Source organism: Molothrus ater, chromosome 2 (genome assembly GCF_012460135.2).
Source record: "Molothrus ater isolate BHLD 08-10-18 breed brown headed cowbird chromosome 2, BPBGC_Mater_1.1, whole genome shotgun sequence".
NCBI lineage: Eukaryota > Metazoa > Chordata > Aves > Passeriformes > Icteridae > Molothrus > Molothrus ater.
Window position 1 is genome coordinate 32,103,680 of NC_050479.2, and position 20,614 is coordinate 32,124,293.

The 20,614-nt window shown below is 40.6% G+C and overlaps 1 protein-coding gene across 2 annotated transcripts in view; it reads left to right on the top strand.

Annotated features, from left to right (window-relative positions):
- The window catches only part of CNGA3 (cyclic nucleotide gated channel subunit alpha 3), a 30,296-nt gene extending 9,995 nt beyond the window's left edge, over positions 1-20,301 (top strand). Inside the window, exons 3-8 of one of the 2 annotated variants that reach the window (XM_054517977.1) lie at positions 2,753-2,869; positions 4,336-4,515; positions 9,823-9,954; positions 12,066-12,173; positions 13,060-13,166; positions 16,387-20,301. In XM_054517977.1, coding sequence (XP_054373952.1) covers positions 2,753-2,869; positions 4,336-4,515; positions 9,823-9,954; positions 12,066-12,173; positions 13,060-13,166; positions 16,387-17,795 — 2,053 coding nt within the window. In that variant the 3' untranslated portion in view covers positions 17,796-20,301. The remainder of the gene's footprint in view (positions 1-2,752; positions 2,870-4,335; positions 4,516-9,822; positions 9,955-12,065; positions 12,174-13,059; positions 13,167-16,386) is intronic. The other variant, XM_036389352.2, reaches the window with a different exon arrangement.
- Positions 20,302-20,614: the final 313 nt, after the last annotated feature.

The window sequence follows — 20,614 nt, forward strand, 5'->3', positions numbered from 1 at the left end:
ATTTTTGGATTGCATATCCCTAGCAGCTGCTATGGATGCTCTGTTTGAATTGGTCCTTTATTTCTTCTTGCTTTGCTTACATGATACCTTCTGTCACATGGATGTACCTACAGTAGTGAAAATGGATCTGATTTGTTCTGCACAGTAAGGCTTGCTTGCTGTTTTTGCACTACCCCATGGTCTCCTTAGGGAGATTTAAGAGCCCTGTCCCTTTCCCTCCATTAACAGTGATGTGTTAGAAAAAGTGAAAACACAGATTGAAATGAGCCTCTTCCTTTCCTTTTTTTTAATGCTCTATTTGTAGTGGATGTCAGTGATTGGCAGCTCACAGAATGGAATTACTGGCTGGGATGTGAGAGTGGGGTTTTAAGGATTTAAATGTAGAATTAAATCCCTACGGTCATCTGCAATTTCAGAGGCAATGACTTTGACAGATAGAGGGACTGAAATATGAATTGCACTTTATCATCATGGTGTTGGTCTTGAAGAGGCATTTTTTTAAAGAAAAGTTTGATATTATCAGCATTAATTGCAGGACTTCATAGATGGGCAAGGAGATATAGTCTTGCTCTGTAAAAAAAGATCTCATATTTAAGATTTCTGGATTTTTGAAATGAGTGCTGCTAAGTATATACAATATCTTTATAATACCATTTTTTTTTCTAATTCAGATTTGCTTTAGAATATGTCTGTACCAAAAGATAGAAACCATCCAGGATTTTAGGTTTCTCTATCTTACATCAAAATATGCAACTACAGATGTTGGGAAGAAAAGAACATTTGCTAGAGTAGCAGCTTTTCTTCTTTGCCTTTGCTTTCCTCCAGCTCCTATTTGCTATAGTTCAACAGAGCAATTAAACACATTACTTAGTTCTTAATAAAGCCAGTGGGTGTTAAATTTATGCTTAATGCTAAGGATGTGCTTAAGCACTTTTCTGCTGTGAAATGAGGTGTCACCAAGAAAAAGCATTCACTGCAACAGTTTACAGAAAGTTGCTACTGATCTTTAAAATGCTGTGCTCGTTTATGCTGCAGTGATTCATGTGCCCATATTCTTACTCTGTAGTGTGTTATAAAGTTGGTTCATTTTGTTAAAACAAAAATCAAAAAAACCCCAAAAAATAACAAATAAATCTCCATTTTTAAAACCCAGCCTCTGTATAGAAACAGCTCAAATAGGAGAGGCAGCACATCAGCTTATAGACACGGGTTTGCTATCTAAAGTTGAAAGTAGGATTCAGCTGTGCCCTGTAGACATCTGGATTTCAGTGTCTTTATGTGAGCAGATGCCTACATTCCTGCTGTCCAGAGTGGAGTTGTGGTCAGTACTGATGGTAGCAGCACCCAGGGAACTGCTCAACTTATCCTCAAACTCAGAAACTCTTCAGGCTCCTTTGGCTCTCTTGATTATGAGAGGTATTTAGTTGCCTGAAATAGGCATCTAATGCTATTTGAGATACTACAGAGTATTTGAAGCATTTAGCTGGCACTAGTGGATGTGAGGAGAGAGCTGTGTGCTCTGGAGATGTCCAATAAAGTATTCTGAGGTGTTACAGATTGTACCAGACTCTATTCTGAAGCAGCTGAATCAAGCCCTGAGATGGCCATTGGCTATGATGGGAACTTAGATACTTCTTAGGCACTGCCATTAACAATATTAGAATTTATTGCAAAGATCACATAAAATGTATATTACTCGGTAAATGGGAATAAAATACTTAAAAGCAGCCGTGGCAGTGCAGTCTAAAACACTAACTAGTCCAGTATCCTTTTTCCAGCAGGTCTGTAGGAAATTTCTCCAGGAAATACTAAAAAAGGTGGACAAACTCTATTATTCTCTCAGCATTCAGCTCAAGAGAGTTCTGGTAATCTGTGATGAATGCCTATTCCATGAGTTTGTTCATTGTCCCTTAGAAGGATATTAACTTTGGCAACCACAGTATTCTCAGCACTGGCAACATAAACTAGGTTATAAAAGTTTTTCAGTACTAAATGGTGTTTTGTTAATGGAGGAGAAGTAGAAAACAGTTAACAAGCTGAGAATCCTGGGACTGTCAGTATCTATTTTAGCATTGTTCTTTGGGTAGAAAAAATAAAGTTTTAATTCTTTATTTGTTAGTTTCTCAGCTGTGAGTGCACATAAAATTGAGATGTTGATTATCCTTTTGTGGGCATTCACAATGCTGCTGCTCTTATGAAGATACTGCAAGTATCATTTTTGTCAGTGTTTTCCTGGCAATACAGATTAACAGACCCATGTGAGAGTTCTTGTTTCCATTACAAAGGGGGAAGAAAGTGATTCTTAATTGACGTAAAAAAGTCTTGTAAAAGTGAATACTGAAGACTGAAAAACACAGAGAAAACCAAGAAGTACTATAAAAAAATCTGGAGTGAACCCTCATAAAGTCCAGCTTCCAGTGAAGTCAATTTCAAAACTCTGTTTCTGAAAGATGAGGCTAAAATTTAATCTTTTTTCCCCCAAATGCTAATTTTTTAAGTGCTAATAAGTCGTCTTTAGTTTCTGAGCTTGCTGGAATGTATGGCAGAGCCTCCTCTGACTTCAATTAATATTGGATGGCTCCAGAAGAATAGGAGCACAGGAGCACAGGCTTAGCAATAAGGTTGTCAAATATATGCTGTACTACTAGGGAGAGAACAGTGTGCTGGACTGTTTCCTGATGCAGTGGTGGAGAGAACCAGATGGGGGAAGGTCTGCATGGAATTCCTTAAAAAAAAAAATTTGTTTTTGCAGAGCCCGTTCACTGCATGAGGATGCATCTGCAGAGCTGCAGGGAGTCATTTCTGTGGAGGGAGGACATGTGCCTGAGTCCCAGGCAAGCTCCTTCACTGGCAGGGGAGCAATGGCAAGGTAACATACTAACTAATAGAATGTTAACTAACTAATAGAATTTCAAATATTAAGTTAGATTTGCTGGAAGAGACTGGTCACAATTTGGAGTCAAAGAAAGAAGTAAATACATCCAAAGAAAGTGGATGGAGTCCAGCTGAAGAATGTCTGTAAGAAGTAACAGAAGTTGCATTTGACCTTGATTCATCACTTACTTATTGCTAATAAAAGTCTTAGAATCTGAGAGAGCCTGAATAAGCCCAAAGAAATTTTTCAACTATAAAAGAATACATTATTTTTACATAACTGTATCTGAAAATACATTGAATACTGGGGAAATGCATTGAGTTGTGAGGCCAGACTTTAAAATAAATGTGTGTTTGGTTCTGATAGCTGATGCAGTGTTTGTTCCCTATCAAATGAAACATAATGGTTGTCTCCTCTTTGTAGATGGCTCTGGAAAGGGAGGAGACAGGGAGTCTTTGTGTTTTGAGCGCAAGAATTTCTCTCAGTTTTTAGAATCCAGTTATGTTTATAATGGATTTGGAGCCCTAGTCAGCAAGATTGAAGCTGACCATTGTCTTAAGTTGTTTGTATTACTGGGACTTAAATATAAACCTGAAGTGGAGCTTCAAAACTTTATTGTGTCTGCTTTGTGTCTGAGGCAGCAGGGCTCTGCCTTCAGATACCATTGTTCCACAAAACACAGACCACAGTCACTTTAAGCACAGTGTATTTCAAAGAGCAAAGAAAAAAATTACTGTAAATCTAGGGTAATTTAAAGAGTATTGTTCACACTTCATCATTTTGGATAGTGGAGAGTAAACTTAGAATTTCCTGCTTGGTTTTCAGATAATGACACCACCAGATGTAGATTACAAAGTCTGCAAGAAGTTGAGTTTAGATGAGAAAAGATTATAGTTGTTTGTTTTGTGTAAACATAATGCACATGAATATATGAATTCATATATTCAAGGAGAGCTTCCTTTTTAATCTTTGTTTTTAATTTCTTTACCCTTTTTCAGGATAGATTGAATGACATGTGTGTGTAGCTACAGTTATGTATGCTCTGAATATACAGGGAAGTTTGTGATGTAATGTAAACATGAATGCCTAGCAATTTAAATATTAGGGTAACACAACATGAGTCTTGAATGGAAATTCTCAAGGATCTAAGACAACTGCATCTGATGGACTTTACTGAGTATCTCACTTTGAGATGCAAAGGCCCTCACTCAGCAAGAATATTCTACTGCTCCTGTAGTGGGGATACAGTAGAATAAGAACTGATGTGTGAGGTATTTTCCTGATCCAGTGCAGAAGGTGATCTATGAAATTGTGGCAAGTTCATATAGTTACTCCATCAAGTTTAATTTCATCACAGGTGGAGATGTGGAGAAGAATCCTGGCTGGTGTTTGTGGGTATGTTTTAAGCCACCTCATGTTTCTGTGGGGTTCAGTCCATTTTGTGTGTGTGTTCCGTGCAGGCTGTCACGGTTTGTGTTATCCGTGAGGTCATGGGCCACAAGGCGCTCGCACCACGAGGACCAAAGGCCTGACTATTTCCTGGAGCGGATCCGGGGCCCAGAGCTCGTGGAGGTGTCCACCAGGCAGAGCAACATCCGCTCCTTCCTGGGTGCCCGGGAGCGGCCTGGGGGAGCCAACAGGTAAGAAGACATGTTTGTACTTGAAGACAGCTGAGGTTATCATGTTTTCTTGGTAATTAGGATGTAAGTTGTATTTTAAGAAGAGAGTAAGGAGCTTAGCGTGGGAGATGAACAGAGTATCTAATGCTGCCCAGGAATCTTCTGATAACTAAAGTATTGCACTTTCAACAGATTTTCTTCCTCAAACACACTGTGACCAAGATCTTGAAGTGAAGGATTTTGATCATGCAGAGTGATTTCTCAGAACTGGAATTTTATCATACGCAACTTGATGTTGCTAAACTGCTTTCTACTGAGGAAAATGCAATTTCTATCTCAAGAATCTAGGATGTTTCTACTTTTGGCTTTTCAGGATCTTAATGTGCATTATCTGCAAGTGTTAGGAAACTCTAAAGAAGCAGTTGTGCAAAATGTGTAATTGCTTTGTTATATCTATTCAGAAGTCCATCTGATAACATTACAGAAAGCTTCTGATGCAGAAATGACAAAATCGTTTGGATGCTGACTTTGCTTATTAGCACATGCATGGTCTTTGGTATGGAAGGCAGGTTCAGTCTTAATTTTTTTCCCAGTAAAACAAAAGAGAAACCTTTATGTGTTTACAGTTCTTTGACTTGATGACTTATTATTACTCTGTAAATGTACAATACAGTGTTTTAAATTTAACTCCAACTAAAACGAGAAAATGAAATCCCAAGACAAAAGCTGACTTTCTGTTTGGCGTTAGGCTTTGAAACAGAGACTTCTATATTTTTTTGCATAATTAAAAACTGGTAGGTAAGCAAGTTAGTTTCAAAAATCTCAGTAAGCAATTCAGATTAAAGCAAAAACCTTTGAATATCTGTGCATTACACAGGTTACTTTGATTTGTTGTAGTCCAGCACAGCCTTATTATCTTCACTTGATCTGCTTCTTAGAAACTCATCTCAAGAGCACATTTTATTGAATTAGCCAGACTGTTGCCTGATTTCTCAGGTGTCTGGATCAGTAGCATCTGCAGATGGGAAGTAATTAGAGAGAACAACATTGATCATAGGCCAACAAACCTCTGCACAAGGCTATTGGAAATTAATTTGTAGGCACCCATCCTTGCCTTCTCAGTTTTATGCTGGTGGACAGTAACTCTCAGTTGTTGGATCATGAAGGCTTACTTCTGCAGCAATGGGTAGGTATGCTCATTACTTATCCACAAGCCTTGACACTGCATCTGTGAAGAGGACTTGAAAGGATTGAAGAAAGTTTAAAATAGTAGCCCAGTGAGTACAGGACTAAAAATAGTGCGGTGCATCTTGCCATGCACTAATACGCCTAAGAACAGGCTTCAGACATCAGATGTGGTCACAAATGTGTATGCCAGGCACATGACCGAAAGGAACTGGTGCCTTGAAGCAGTTATGCAAAGGGGCTTATCACAGCAGTCAAAATTGACCTTGCTAATCTTATCAGTGCCTATGTGAGAAGCTCGTGAGTCCGTCTGTCGTGTTGGCAAACACGTGCGCGAAACACCAGCAGCCTTTACTGACACTCTTTAATGTGTTTTATTTAACTTGCTTGCAGTCACTGGCCCTTGGCCAGGTTCAATGTCAACTTCAGCAACAACACTAATGAAGAGTAAGTACTGTTAACTCCAAAGACCTTTCTACTACCAGCACCTTCTCTTTTTCCCTATCCAGCCTAGTAACATTTGTAGTATAAACTCCTTAGTTCTTGCTAAGCCTTTCCTACGAGTATAGTTTTATTATCGAGAAAGGTCCAGTTTTCTTAGTATGAAAAGCATCCTTTGTGCTCCCTGTGAACTTCTTTTTGTCTGAAGTTACCCCTTGCTCTCGAGGAGTGAATTTGACTAAGCATTTAGTTCCTACCTTCTGTTGTTCAGCTGGCTGATTTTACTGCATTACCAATTGATGCATTCGTTTTTCAGTTTTTAAATGAGATTCATGTGTAAATTTTCTAATAATGGTTTTCCTCTTTTAACACACTGGTACCTTTTTGCAAATCAAGTGTCCCAAAAATTTCAGGTTGTCAAATGAGAAGTGGATACTGATGAGGGCACCAAAACTGATTTATATGTCCATCTTTTAAAAGTGTGTGTTTCAGTTCAGCAGGTACTATTGTCTTAGAGAGAGTGACAGGCACCATAATAAGGCTGGTATTGCCACAGAGTGTCTGACAGAAGCTGTCCTTTTGAGTTTATTTCATATAATTGACAAGCTATTTCACAGTGTTACACCAAAGAGAAATTTATTAAACAATGTGAAGAGCTCCTGTAATTTAAAATTACCCAACATCAATGTTTGTTGCTTGTCTTAGACCACAGCAATCTGAAGACATATCTGCTCTTTAGTATCCAGCAGCAGATATGTTCTCATGCATAATGATAGTAGGTTTTTTTCATTGCTTTCTAGATGAAAACAAAAAATTTAGAACTAATTAGTACATCTTTTGATTGTGTCAGAAATACTTCTAGAAAACTCTTGGATTTTTTTTTTCTCCAAATAATTCTATCATAGGCAAGTGTAAACCATACATTTTAAATGATGCTGCAAAACCTTTGTGCACATAGCTGAACAAGAGGTCTTCCTGATGCAACTTTTTGGTTTGGTTTGCATAGTTTTTATTTAAAAGGAAAATCTGTGTGCAGTGAACAGTGACAGAAATATGCAGGGTTTTATTTAGACTGATACAAAAGAAGTGCTATAAGCTTGGAGCCAAGCCTGCTAGATGGAGCCCAAAGGACTGGTTAGGACAGAAACACTTCTGCCTTACTCTGTTTCTGACAGTGACTCAGGTACCTTGGGCAGAACTTTCATCCTTTCACTGTTTCATTATTTTTAAATGAAGACAAGACCTGTCTGTCTACCTGTCCAACAGTCTGAAACATACTTGATTTGCAAAGTACTTGACAGATGAGAAATGCAAACATTTGAGTCATTCAAAGACTATGACAGTGTTTTTAGAAGGGCTGATGAAGTAGATTTCTAAGTCTAAAGCTGCACACAGCTTAAAAAACAGCATGGATTCTGCTGTGTTGGGGTCAAAGAGGACAGACACAAACTCTTTTATTAGTTACTGGATTTCAGTTTACTCAGTGTTACTGGTAAAGTAAAAGAAATGTGGACTTTTCATTATATTAAAGAGCTTAGTGTGCCATGTCTTGGGGAACTGTACATGATGCTTTCAAGTCTTTGATTATGGCCAACCTTTTCCACTGAGCAATTTCCAGTCAGACTGCAAGTAGATGTGAGTATGATAAATTGGGAGTTACCACAACAGAAAACAACAGAGGCAACATGAATGGAAGAAACTAATTTACAAAAGGTACCTGTAGTTGATAGATGAGTTTGTAGGAGATCTCGGGCCAGGGAAAAATAAGTGTTGGCATTAGATGCTCTGTGAAATAAAGTTTTTTCACTTTTTAAAAAATAAAACACAAACATAGGAGGGAGTTGGAATTGTCAAAATACTCCCTCCAAAGTTTACCACCACTGGGACTTTTTGGCTGATTCTCAATCTCAGCCTACTTTTCCCTTTATAACAGGATCCGCAAATGTACAAGGCAGCCCTACCCTTTGAAAATTTTGCTTTCTAGTAGTTCTTCCTTTCTGGTAAGAATGCCAGGCACTTGAAGTATTGAGGATCTACATTAATGCTAACAACAGCAACTGTGCATTTCCCTTTAGGTCAGACACCATACATGGTAATCTCAAGTGAATTTCTGACATGTTTTTTAAACAGGAAGGTTTAAAAAGGTTAAAAGGTAGATTGGAAAATGAAGAGGTAAAGTTCTGGACAGTCAGTCCAGAGAAATAAATTCTCCAGAAGCAGTTCCCACTGCTGTGTAGGAATCATCTTTGGTAAATGAAAAACTCTTTCTTTGATTTGAGATGCAAGTAGAAGTAGAAGATCAGTCAAGCCAAAGGTTCTTTTCCCCTCCAGTTCTGCTCCCTTTTACTGTGTAATTTTGAAGGTGTCAGTGGTGTTGGTCAGCTTGGTAGGTATTTCCCTGGATGTGGCAGAGTGTGGGATCTTGGCATTTTTTTAGCAAATGAGTCTTGGCTTTTCCAAAGTACTCTGTGGTGGTGCATCACTGTGGAAAATCTAAGTGTAAGGACTGGAACAGGTGCTCATTGCTGATTGGTGAAAGCTGCTACTATCTTAAAATTGGTGGCTGTCATCTCCTTTGGAGCACTTCTTTCTCCCTGTATCAAGCACTTTCCTAGATGTGACTGCCATTCACAGCACAGACCTTTCTGTCTGAGCAATATGAGCAGGTGTGCACAGAAAGCACAAGTCCTGTAAGCAGCACTGTTACATACTCTGTCCTTGCTGTGGGGTGTTGCTCTCATTAAAATAATTTGTCCTTTCTTGACACCCATGCAAAGGGAGACTCAGAACCAGCCTTGGCAGTTCAGAGGAGAAAACAGAGCTCCCATGGGAGCAGGAATCCATGGCTTTCATTCAAACCAGACATTATGTGTGGGGAGTTCTGTGATCCACATACACTGTAGTGAGGAACACTCTTAGGCTTTTCTCTCTGGGGGGGGACATTTTCTACTTCAAGGACTAGAAATGTTCAAATAAAAAAGAAGGAGATCTCGGATCATGGATTTTCTGCTTGTGCAAGTGAGCACCAATCTTCACAACACATTACATGATTGATGACCAAGGCATGTAGCAAATCTAGCTTTAAGTATTGTCAGAATCTTGTGAAAGATGTTAACTTCCTGTAGGTTTGAAAAGTATTTGTGGGCCTGTCTGCCTAAGTTAACATATTTCAGAACTCTTATGTTCAGACAAACCTAAGAATGGGACAATTCACATTCAGAGGCAGTTAATTAATAGAATTTTTTCTGGTTTTATAGAACCATGAGAGGAGATTCATCCTGATTTTTTATAATTACTACAAAAGCTTCAGAGAGTCACGTTGAGGTTTTAGCTGTGCAAAGAACGCTGACAGTTTGTTAAGCCATTTCACATTCTGTCATCATTTGATAGGTTTCTTTTTAAGTGCCTGGGTTCTTAAGGGTCAATCAAACTGAAAGCATTTACTTAAAATCAGCCTGGTACACTGATGTCTGAAAAGGTCAAGAAGGTGTGGGTGACTAATGCAGAGAATCAGCCAGCTGGTTACCTGATGTGATGGTGTGGTAGTGTCAAGGGTGAGAGGTCTCAGCCTGAGAACCCTTTTTTCCAGTTGGATCCCTGTCCTATTCTGTCTGGAGTTTAGAATAGTTTCCCAAATCTCCACCCTCTCCCTTAACTGCTCAGTATTGGTAATACTGCTAAGCCTTGCATTATGTTGTACAGCAAAAAGGAAGAAAAGAAAGAGGTTAAAGAGGAGAAAAAAGAGGAAAAGAAAGAGGAGAAAAAAGAGGAGAAAAAAGAGGAAAAGAAAGATGACAAAAAAGATGACAAAAAAGATGATAAAAAAAAGGAAGAGTAAGTATAAAGAATGAATGTGTGATTGTAGCACATCTCTTACATTATAAAACATGGTATAGCATTCATTATAATGTTACAATTGTTCCGTAGACTGCAGATTCTTAGCCTGTCAAATCTTTAATACATTTTCCCCTTTGGGAAGGTTTCAATTGCTCAGCAAAGTTGTATCTTAAAGACCTCTGTTTAGGTCTTTTAGAAACAGCTGCCTATATCAGTAAAAGGGAATTGAGCTACCTGTGGTCACTTTGAGCTGAAGATCACTTTTCAATTATGACAACACTTTAGGACAGCAGCCTGCTTTGCAGAGCTGCAGACTTTTCATTGTTCCAGAATTTCCATAATGATTCAGAGAAGATGAACCAAAAGTCTGGTTCATCTTACCATGTAGAAATATCTTACATGAAGAAAATGAAAGATTTGCTAATAAGTTTACTTATTTCACTGACTAGTTATTTAATTACTTAATACAGTGCAGTTCATTGCTAGTAAGAACTAAAATTTGCTTCTGTTGGTTAGGAGATGGTGTATTTCTGCAACAAAATGAGATAAGTAGAATGCTTTTGACAGAAATGGATCCTGCTCTTGCTTTGTTCCCCTAAAGATGATCCAAATATACTTCAGTTTACTATTACCAGGGATTAAAAGTAACGATGATGCCAGATAAAAAAAGAATGCATTTGAGTGCATTTGACAGTTAAGGAGTATGTTACATCAATGTATTGTAGGTTTATATGTATGTATATGGTGGCACCTGCTACATAGACATGAGGGCGTTCCAAATGGAATCTGATTGATCCCAAGATCTTTATTAATCAAAGCTTTTAATTTTTTTCCCCAATTACAAAGCCTTTGTTCTAAACACTCTCTTTTGTCTTTAATTACAGTGCAGTGAAAGTGTGAGCTTTGCAGTAGGCAAGAGTGTTTTAAGACATTTTCTCAAAGCAAATTAATGTTTTAATGTCTACAAGGTAGTATACTCTGATGTATAAGGACCATATTTCATGGTCACATTTCAGTTTTGAGGTGGTGATCAGTTTCCTAGAAGAAATGGTTCAAAACCAGTAGTGAAGATAGTAAGGTAAATAAATACATTTTAGATTAAAGCTGCTTCCTTTACTCACATTGCCTGTGTATTCAGCTGACAGCAATGGCAATGCCAGAAATACACACAGATTTGAAATAAATTATCATTATATTTTAATATATTTGCATTCTTGGAGATTAGGAAAAGTCCCACAAATACATATTCAAGCATTGCCTTGCCACATATTCTGCACACTATTATACAGTCCACAGATCACAGTTCTGCTGCTGAATTAATTTTGCAGCTGTGGACCTCAAATCCACTGATTTCCTCTGATTACAAGCCTGATTGCTCTCTGTTCCATATCAACCTTTCTCATGCTGGAGGTGGGCACTTCTGAGCATACCCTGTGCTATTAGCCATGCTGTTCTTCAAATCTTTACATTCAAATCTTTACATTCCAGGCTTGTATGCTTCCTTTAGCATCACTGCCTTGTTGTGAGGCCTAAGGGGCCAGGACTGTGAATGTTTTAAATTTGCCTTAGACAAAGACATGTTTCAGCTCTAGTCACACACACTGTATGTGCATATGCACACAGAGTTTCTTACTTGTACAGACATTTATTTGAATACATACATGTTTTACTTGTTCAAATGCATGCTTATACAGTCATTTCCATAAGAGAATTTGTTGAAAATCAATAATCAACCTGCAAAAGAAGGCTCTTTCTCTAGCCATGAAATGTAACCTTCTAATCTGAGTGATAATAAGAGATATTTAACAATTAAGGGTTTTTTTTTCAGTGTGGGGCTTAATACAGAAGGCTGTGGGTTTCATCCTGGGAGATACAAATGTCTGTGTTTTTCTTTCCACTCTTACTTACTTTTTCCAAAGCTGGGTCAAACAAAAAAGTAGAGCTTGTCAGATGGGATGCCTGGTATCTCATCTGCACTGCCTGCATGGATACTTTCTCTTCTTGGGCAGCTGTGAGTTCATGGTGAAATGAGCAGCCTCAAGAAGAGGGAGATCCAGCAGGTTGCTTGCTTACATTTCCAGTGTAAATCTGCATGTTTTACTTTCCAGGCAGAAAAAGGAGGTCTTTGTGATAGATCCTTCAAGCAATCTGTACTACAACTGGCTGACTGTAATTGCAGCGCCTGTATTCTATAACTGGTGTATGCTAGTGTGCAGGTATGGATTTAAGTTAATAACAATTTTACATTTCAATCATTATGTTTCCTATGTAAATCACCCTCTTATCTCCCTGCAGTATCTTTTGAGTGACTTAGCTAGAAGGTTTACAGTTCATACACCCTTAGGGATGTATGATATGCCTACCACTGGGAATAGATTGCCAGTGTTTCTTCTTTTTTTTTTCTCCTTTTTGTCTAAAAGCAGGTGGATGTGACTTGCACTGAGTGGCCTCATGAGCGCTGGTGTGGCCTTTGTGTGCCACCTGCCGGCTGAGCTGTGTCCTGGCCACTGCATCCCAGGGCACTGCCAGGGATGAGGGCTTCCCACCACCCAGGAGAGAACAGAAACCCGGGATGTGGGCAGTGGTGGATGGGGCCTCTTAAATTCATATCATACATCTTTTGGATGCTCGAAGAGCAGGAGGATATAACTCAAGTATTTCTTTTCCATGGTAGAATGTAGAAATCAGTTTCAGTGAAAGTGATGGAGAGCTGTAGAAATGGTTTCCTTACACTGTGTAAGATGGTAGGGAGAGATGAGGATTGCTTGCCACTGAGAAAAAAATCTTTTATTTGGGAATTATCTTCATGGAGATATGTATCCTGTGAAATCTGGTGCACTTTTAATTGGAGGGGTATGTGTAATCCTCCATAAGTGGGGCATTTATGTGTTTGAGTTTTATTCCTGTCCAGAACACCTTTGAATTCTGAAAGATCCTGGTGTCTGTTTGGACATAGCTCTAGTATGCAGGTGTCTGCACATGGAGATATGCTGTAATATTTCTGGAGCAGAAATGTGCACTAACATGCTGCTAGGGCATGTAATGCAAGTACTCTGCTTATGCAGTTGGCCTAATTATTTTTTAAAATTTTTGTTTATTTAGAGCCTGCTTTGATGAGCTACAAATGGACCATGTTAAAATATGGCTGTTTTTGGATTATCTCTCTGATATTATCTATGTTATTGACATGTTCGTCAGGTTCAGAACAGGTGAGTCTTTCTGGGATTTGGTTTCTAAGACTGCATGTATTTAAAGGCTGGAAACAAAATTCCCCTGTGGGGTATGACCACTGTAATAGCCTGTCAGAGTGCAACAGTGGAGGCTTTCAGAAGATGAAGTGTCTGATCAGCTTGGATTTTCTAAGGCCATACATTCCAACACTTGCTCTTCACTTGTCTCTAAATTCAGTTCTGTCAGTAATAGGCGTGCCAGATGCTGTATACGCGTGCCATAGCCACTGTAACAGGCTGTGTGGGGAAGGGACAATAGGGCACTTGGGGCAGGAAACCAGCTGCACCCCACAAGTGCTATTTCCTTAACCAAGCTATGCAGCATCCTGGTCAGAAGTGGTTATTGAGTTGGTCAAGTTGAAGACCTGGCACCTGTCCCAGCCTTCTGTCTGTGCTCCTATGTCTGGAACAGGCAGTGTAGCCCCTCTGCCACCATCTGCCACCATCTGTGCTTCCTGCAGCTCTGCGAGGTCCTGGCAGTTTCCCACTGCCTGGTGATGCTACAGGGTTAACCCAGGAACCCCTGCTTAGGTCCTGCCTTCCTGGAGGAAGTGTAAACCCAGAGGATTTATGAGGGCTGTGCCATGCTATGTGTGAAGTGGTTCTCTTCAGCTTCTTGTCCTTGTTTCTGTAATCCAGCCGGCTGCGATTCCAGCCTTAAAGTGGTATCTGTTTTAAACTGAGCAAGGTCATAATATAGGCCTAAGCAATGGCATACAGTGATCCATGTCACCAAGTTACTGAATAGTCCTTGATGCACTTTGGTGCTGCACTTTGGTCCATGCCAGAGAGCACCCAGTGTCTGGGGACAGCTAGGAGGACAGCAGAGGTTGGGTGTTGTTCATCGTGGTGTTTTTGGAGGGGCCTGGAAGAACTTACATGTGAATAGAAGCTGTCACGGTAGCTGGTCTTGGGCCAGAAGACATCTCCTCTCTCATTCTCTTCACTGGTACAGACACAGCTTCAAAATGTCCCTTGAAAGGGTCCAAAACAACACTGATCATTTAAAAATGAGAGTAATTTTAGATCTTTCATTTTAACATCTTATCCATTTTTATCTATTTATTTATTTTAAGTTGTGCTGACAGCTTGATGTTAATTATGGCCTATGAGAAGTTGTAAACATAACTACAAGATGGGCTAAAAATGCTGTCATGTGGGAAGCACACAACCCATGGCAAGCCAAATTCTTAAACTTAGCAAGTACCTTGTTCAACAGGAAAGTCAGTTTCAGGTACCAGCCAAAATCACAAGAGTGCTGTATTTGGGGCAGGATGAGGAGGGGTGTTCATCTTCTTTATGTAGTTAAAATGTCTACTGTGCCAACTAAATTTACCTTCTGCAGTTACATCTGTTGATGTAATGGGAAAGAACAGAGCAGAACTTAGGCATGTCCAGGCAAAGCGAATTATAAATTTCCATGGGCTTTCCTGATAATGATTATATGGCTGTTAAAGCCTGACTGGAATTTGAATTTTCAGGCCTGGCTTGCAACTGCAGAATTGCTGGAGCTGTCTCCCAAATGCTTCAGTGCAGGTGTCTGCTGTAGTTCCAGGCACTCCAAGAAAGAAGTTGCTTCTTTTAGGTGGCAAAATCTTTGTCAGCTCTCTTAACAGTTCCTCCTGGCTCTGCCTTTGCCTGCTGCCTTTTCATGTGAGTCCAAAAGGTCCATCTGTGCTGGGGATGGAGGTCCTGGAAGCCTTTGGGGGAGAGTGAGACTTTCTGCTATCTGAGGGCAGGGTCTGCCTTGGAACTGAGATCTAGGTAGCCTCATGACTACTCTGATCAGCAGCTTCTCCATGGTGCATTTCTGTCTAGCTGCAGGGCCAGTTGGACTGCATTTCACCTGTTTGGTGACTGTGCACTGTGAAACAGAAAAGATTCATGTCTCAGCAGCTGGTTGTGTTTAGCGTACCCTGTGTTCTAATGCTTTCAGAAGATTTTACTGTAAGACCAGTTCCATAAGGGAACAAAAAGCCAAGAGATTTTATCTCCTTTCAGGAGGAAGGTGTTTTCAAAGTTATTTTTCATAACTGTGTATCAGAAATTGATCAGTCTGGCCAGCTTTTCTGTTTAGTTGTACAACCAAAGGGCATATTTGACCAGCTTTTTCAGCAGTGTTCTGGGAGGCAGCACATGCATGGCACAGGAACTACTTCCATTAGTAATTGCTGTCAGTTTGCAGATCCAAAGCCAGATACACACAAATAGATGTGGCATTTTCAGATGAACCACACATTCCAGAAATACCGTGCTGTGTAGGGCACAAAGAAATGCAGCTTGGTGTTCCTCAGCAGAGGCTTCCCTGAGAAAGCTATAGGTGCCTTGTAGATTGCTAAGGGGTTAGTAAAATGTGATAATCCAGGATACACCAGGAATGTTTTGTTTTTTCCTGAGTGGACATTTTCTCCTGAGTGGCCCAATGGGCTGACAGTTGGATATCTCCAATTGCAGCAAGTATTTGATACCTACCAATTATATAGGCTGTTCCTTGTGGAACATTTTTAATGCCCTCAGAGGCACAAAAGAGCTGTACTCTTGTCTCTCACTGCAGTTTATATCTATTTGTAAATTTTTTAAATCTAATACTTTTCAAAGTCTTTGGAATGAAGAAATTTTGATGTGTGGAAGTCTGCTTAGCAGCTCTCTCACTAGAAACGCAAAGTGCAAACCAAGGAAAATCATGTCAGTTTTAACACTGGACATAAGAAGAAAAGCATGACTTAGGGAGGGGGGTGACTGCATTTCTTTATCTCAAGGGTATCTATATTGTTTGGAAAAGGTTTCCAACAATCTATTATGCCAACTTATTCTTGGTATTTATTTTAAAATATTCCACTCCTATTTTATATACACTCGCTTAACTTTAGTTATGACTCATGCCAATGATTCATGAAAAATTAGACACTTGAATATCCCTCTTTTTTTTGCAAAGATACTTAAAAGAAAAAGATACAGCTGTCACAGGAAAGAGTAGAAAGCCTCAGGGAGCACTGTGGTGAAAATAGAGTCATTGTTCTTAGTCATTATATATCAGCTTTGAAACTTGATTGAAACATTTAAATATGCAATTAAATGACCTCAATATCTGTAGGCATAACAGTACAAATTTTAACATTCTTAAGGCCTGAAATGTTAAGTTACTCACTACTGTTGATGGTATTTTTACTCTAATGTAAAATCTTTTTATTCTCTGAAGGCTTCCTTGAACAAGGCTTGCTAGTTCAGGATGAGAAGAAGTTACGAGAACATTATACCAAAACTGTGCAGTTCAAACTGGATGTGCTGTCTCTTGTGCCAACAGACCTGGCATATTTCAAGCTTGGTTTGAACTACCCCGAGCTCCGGTTTAACCGCCTGCTGAGGATTGCTCGGCTCTTTGAGTTTTTTGACCGTACCGAGACCAGGACAAATTATCCAAACATGTTCCGCATTGGCAATCTGGTGTTGTACATTCTCATCATCATCCACTGGAACGCCTGCATATACTTTGCGATATCGAAGGTGATCGGGTTCGGAACCGACACCTGGGTGTATCCCAACGTGTCCGTGCCGGAGTACGCGCGCCTGTCCAGGAAGTACATTTACAGTCTGTACTGGTCGACGCTCACGCTGACGACTATCGGGGAGACACCGCCCCCGGTGAAGGATGAGGAGTATCTCTTTGTGGTCATCGACTTCCTGGTGGGCGTGCTCATCTTTGCCACCATTGTCGGGAACGTCGGCTCCATGATTTCCAACATGAATGCTTCCAGGGCAGAGTTCCAGGCCAAAGTGGATTCCATTAAACAGTACATGCAATTCCGAAAGGTGACTAAGGATTTGGAAGCCAGGGTTATTAAGTGGTTTGATTACCTGTGGACCAACAAGAAAACGGTAGATGAGAAGGAAGTTCTCAAAAATCTGCCTGACAAGTTGAAGGCTGAAATTGCCATCAACGTCCATTTGGACACGCTGAGGAAAGTGCGTATATTCCAGGATTGTGAAGCTGGACTTCTCATTGAGCTGGTGCTGAAACTGAAACCTACGGTCTTCAGTCCTGGTGACTACATTTGCAAAAAAGGAGATATTGGAAGAGAAATGTACATTATTAAAGAGGGAAAATTGGCTGTGGTGGCAGATGATGGCATAACCCAATTTGTAGTCCTAAGCGATGGCAGCTACTTTGGTGAAATCAGCATCCTAAACATCAAAGGTAGCAAATCTGGCAACAGGAGGACAGCCAACATTAGGAGTATTGGTTATTCTGATTTGTTCTGCTTGTCTAAGGATGATTTAATGGAAGCCCTCACAGAATATCCAGAAGCCAAAAAGGCTCTGGAAGAGAAAGGACGTCAAATTCTGATGAAAGACAATTTAATAGATGAGGAGGCAGCAAAAGCGGGAGCTGACCCAAAAGACTTGGAAGAAAAAATAGGACGACTTGAAGTAGCTCTGGATACGCTGCAGACTAGGTTTGCAAGGCTCATGGCAGAATACACTGCATCTCAACAAAAGGTGAAACAGAGACTTGCCAGAGTAGAAACCCGAGTAAAAAAATACGGTAGTGGCAGCTTATCAGTTGCAGAAGCAGAGGCTGAAAAACCTGAGGAGGAGAAAAAGCAGTAATGGAGTATTTATATTTCCTCATTTATTGGAGAAGGTTGAAGCACTGAAAGCCATAAATGTATGTAAATATGTGTGTGCATACATAGACATAATTATTTTTATATGAACTCAAGAGAATGGTTTTTAGCATTTTTAACTGAAGCAGTATTTTCTTGTAAATAGAACACTGTCACCTTCTTCTTGGGGGGAGATTTGGTCCAGCACTTGGTACTTTTTTGTACTGAGAGTGGGCTTCTTACAAGTCTTGCTCAGAATGTCTGTTGTGTTTGTAGGTCTTGACACATTGTCTCTTCCTGCACATCATGCGTTAAGAAGGCATTGTACTTAAGTAGAAGAGATTAGTTTTTTTCCTTTTTAAGAGCTTAAAAAATGTTCATAGGGTACCCTGCTCTAACTTGCTACTTTAGTAGCTGATTAAATGCATGGATGGATGTCTGTTTCTCAAAATTTTTGTTCTTTTAGAGTCTGTGCAAACAGTTGGATGACAGCTAAGCAGTGTCAGGTACCTGGCCATTACAGTGCACCCTGCACGTGTCTGAAACGGCCATGTGCTCGGATGCTTTAGTGTGATTCTCTCTAATGAGCTGGGCTCTGCACAAAGGACCATGCTGACAGAGTAGCCGTGCTCATTCACGTCCCTTCTGGCAGGGTCTGTGACAGCCTTTGCTGCTCTGCAACTGCTTCGCCAGGGGAGAGAGCGAGGGATGCTCCCTTCTGGTTTTTTTAGCCCAGTTCCATTAGCACTGGTAAAACCCTCACTTGGAAAGTGAGGAAAGTCCCCCTAAAGCTCACTGGTGGAAGGGTAATACAGTTTCACCAAACCTGGGAGGAGAAAAGAGGGCCCTGGTGTGTGCAGCTCCCCTATGTAGGGTGCTGAGTGAACTCCCTGGCAAGGGGGCAATCCCAAGGGACTGCCTGAGCTACTGAGAAATCCCATGGGCTGGCAGGGCAGGCTGTCACTGCCTGCCAGGTAGCTTGCTCCCACAACACGTTTTCTGCAAGGCAAGGATAACAAGCCCTGTGTTACAAAGTCATTCTGGTCACTCAGGCCTATGTTTTCTTCCTTTTTATTTCTTCTGAGGATGTCTACTCCATCTCCCTGTGCTGTTTGCTGCCTGCTTTTCTCCAAAGTAGTTGTCACACTACCTTGTTTTTACTAGTTAGGGAGAACACAGAAGATACTAGCTTTCATTTTTTGCTGTACAGTATTTTGCTGTCATGCAACTTCCTCAATGTTACTTTCATCCTCCTGTATCTCACTGGCTTTTGGAAAGTATGGAATAGCAGAGGCTGTTCAGCATGTATGGCGTGGGATCCTCCAGTGGTATTAGGTATTTCTATGAGCAGTGCTCTGACTTTAGTTGTCCTCAGGCCTGAGTTATGACAGCATCTGGGATTAATGGCCTGTTGGAAAATTGGTGAGGAGCCCGCTGAGAAGAGGGTGGTTTAACTGGGTGACAGTGGAATGAAAAGAGACAGTTTTGCTAAACTGAGTACAACTGCTCAGAGTAAGTCCTTGTCTCCAGGCAAGCAGCTGTTCCCTTCTATTGACACTTCTGAGCCTGGTGAGGGAGACAAATCTGTCAGTGATTAAGGAATGGAGCTTTGCCAGCAACTCTGGCAAAGGGACAACTGGGTAGTAATGTCCACACATGGCCCTTGTCTAAACTCCTGTTAGTGTTAGCCTAGAAGCCAGCTATGCTTATGGATCTTCCCTAGATTGGGCTTAACCTCTATTATCAAAATATCCACTGATTCTAATAAGTAGTTTGGAAAGTAGTCAATGTCTCTTTGTGGCCAGTGGCACTCAGGAGTATTGGTTCATCAGCTGAATCTTGGCCTTATCTTCTTTAAGGGCTTGAGAGAAATGGGGGAGCTGAGAGGCTGGTTTTGGCAGGAGTGTGTAGTGCCCTTGGTCCCACCCAGGGGCAGGCAGGGCTGAAATGGAGCTGGGCTCACTGCAGGGTATCCCTGTGAGCACAGACAGGGCTGTCACAGGCTGCTCAACTTCCACCTTGTGACAGAGCCGGGTACCACACTCGCCTTGGCTGACATTCACTGGTGTGTGACTCAAACCCACTGTATGTGGTAGGGGTTTCATGCATATTGACATGTTCTCCATCATTCTCTGTAAATACCCAACATAGCACAGCTATTCCAGCCCACTAGGTATGTATGAGTAAAACTGTTCAAAGTACTCTTTATACCAAATTTATACCTGTTTAAAAACCCTAAAAACCACAGGACTGCATCTTTACCTGGTGGATCAGAACAGCCTAATCTGTCAGTTAAATGCATGTTTGCTCTTCCCTTTCCATGCCTCTTGATCTGGTTTTCATACACCAGAAAAAGAGCATTTTGATGCTATTGGCTTCAGTCACTCTGAAACACACAGCTTCTGGCATGATGAAATCACATCCTTTGGCGTCTTTCATCTCTGTAAGATGTTTTTTCCTCTTTAATGTGGCTACAGCATGTACATTAAAATATTTTGAGTAATGTTCAAGCAACTCTGTGTTTTCTCTTACCCATATCCCTCTAGATTTTAGTGTTTCAGACAGACTTTGATCACATCACCATTACATGGCCTGGAAAATTGCTAACTGGAACAGAGATCTGAAGTGACAGAAAACTGTGTGGGAATGGTGTCTCCCCTCACTACAGAACAGCTGGCACACAGCTTTGGTCCTGGGCCCAGTTTTGACACCATCCCTGTGTTTGCAGGTACCGCACAGGCACAAGAGCCTGACCATTATGCCACTGCCCAAGGGCTGCCAGGTCCCATGGGACACAGAGCCTGCTGGGCTGCTGCCACCTGT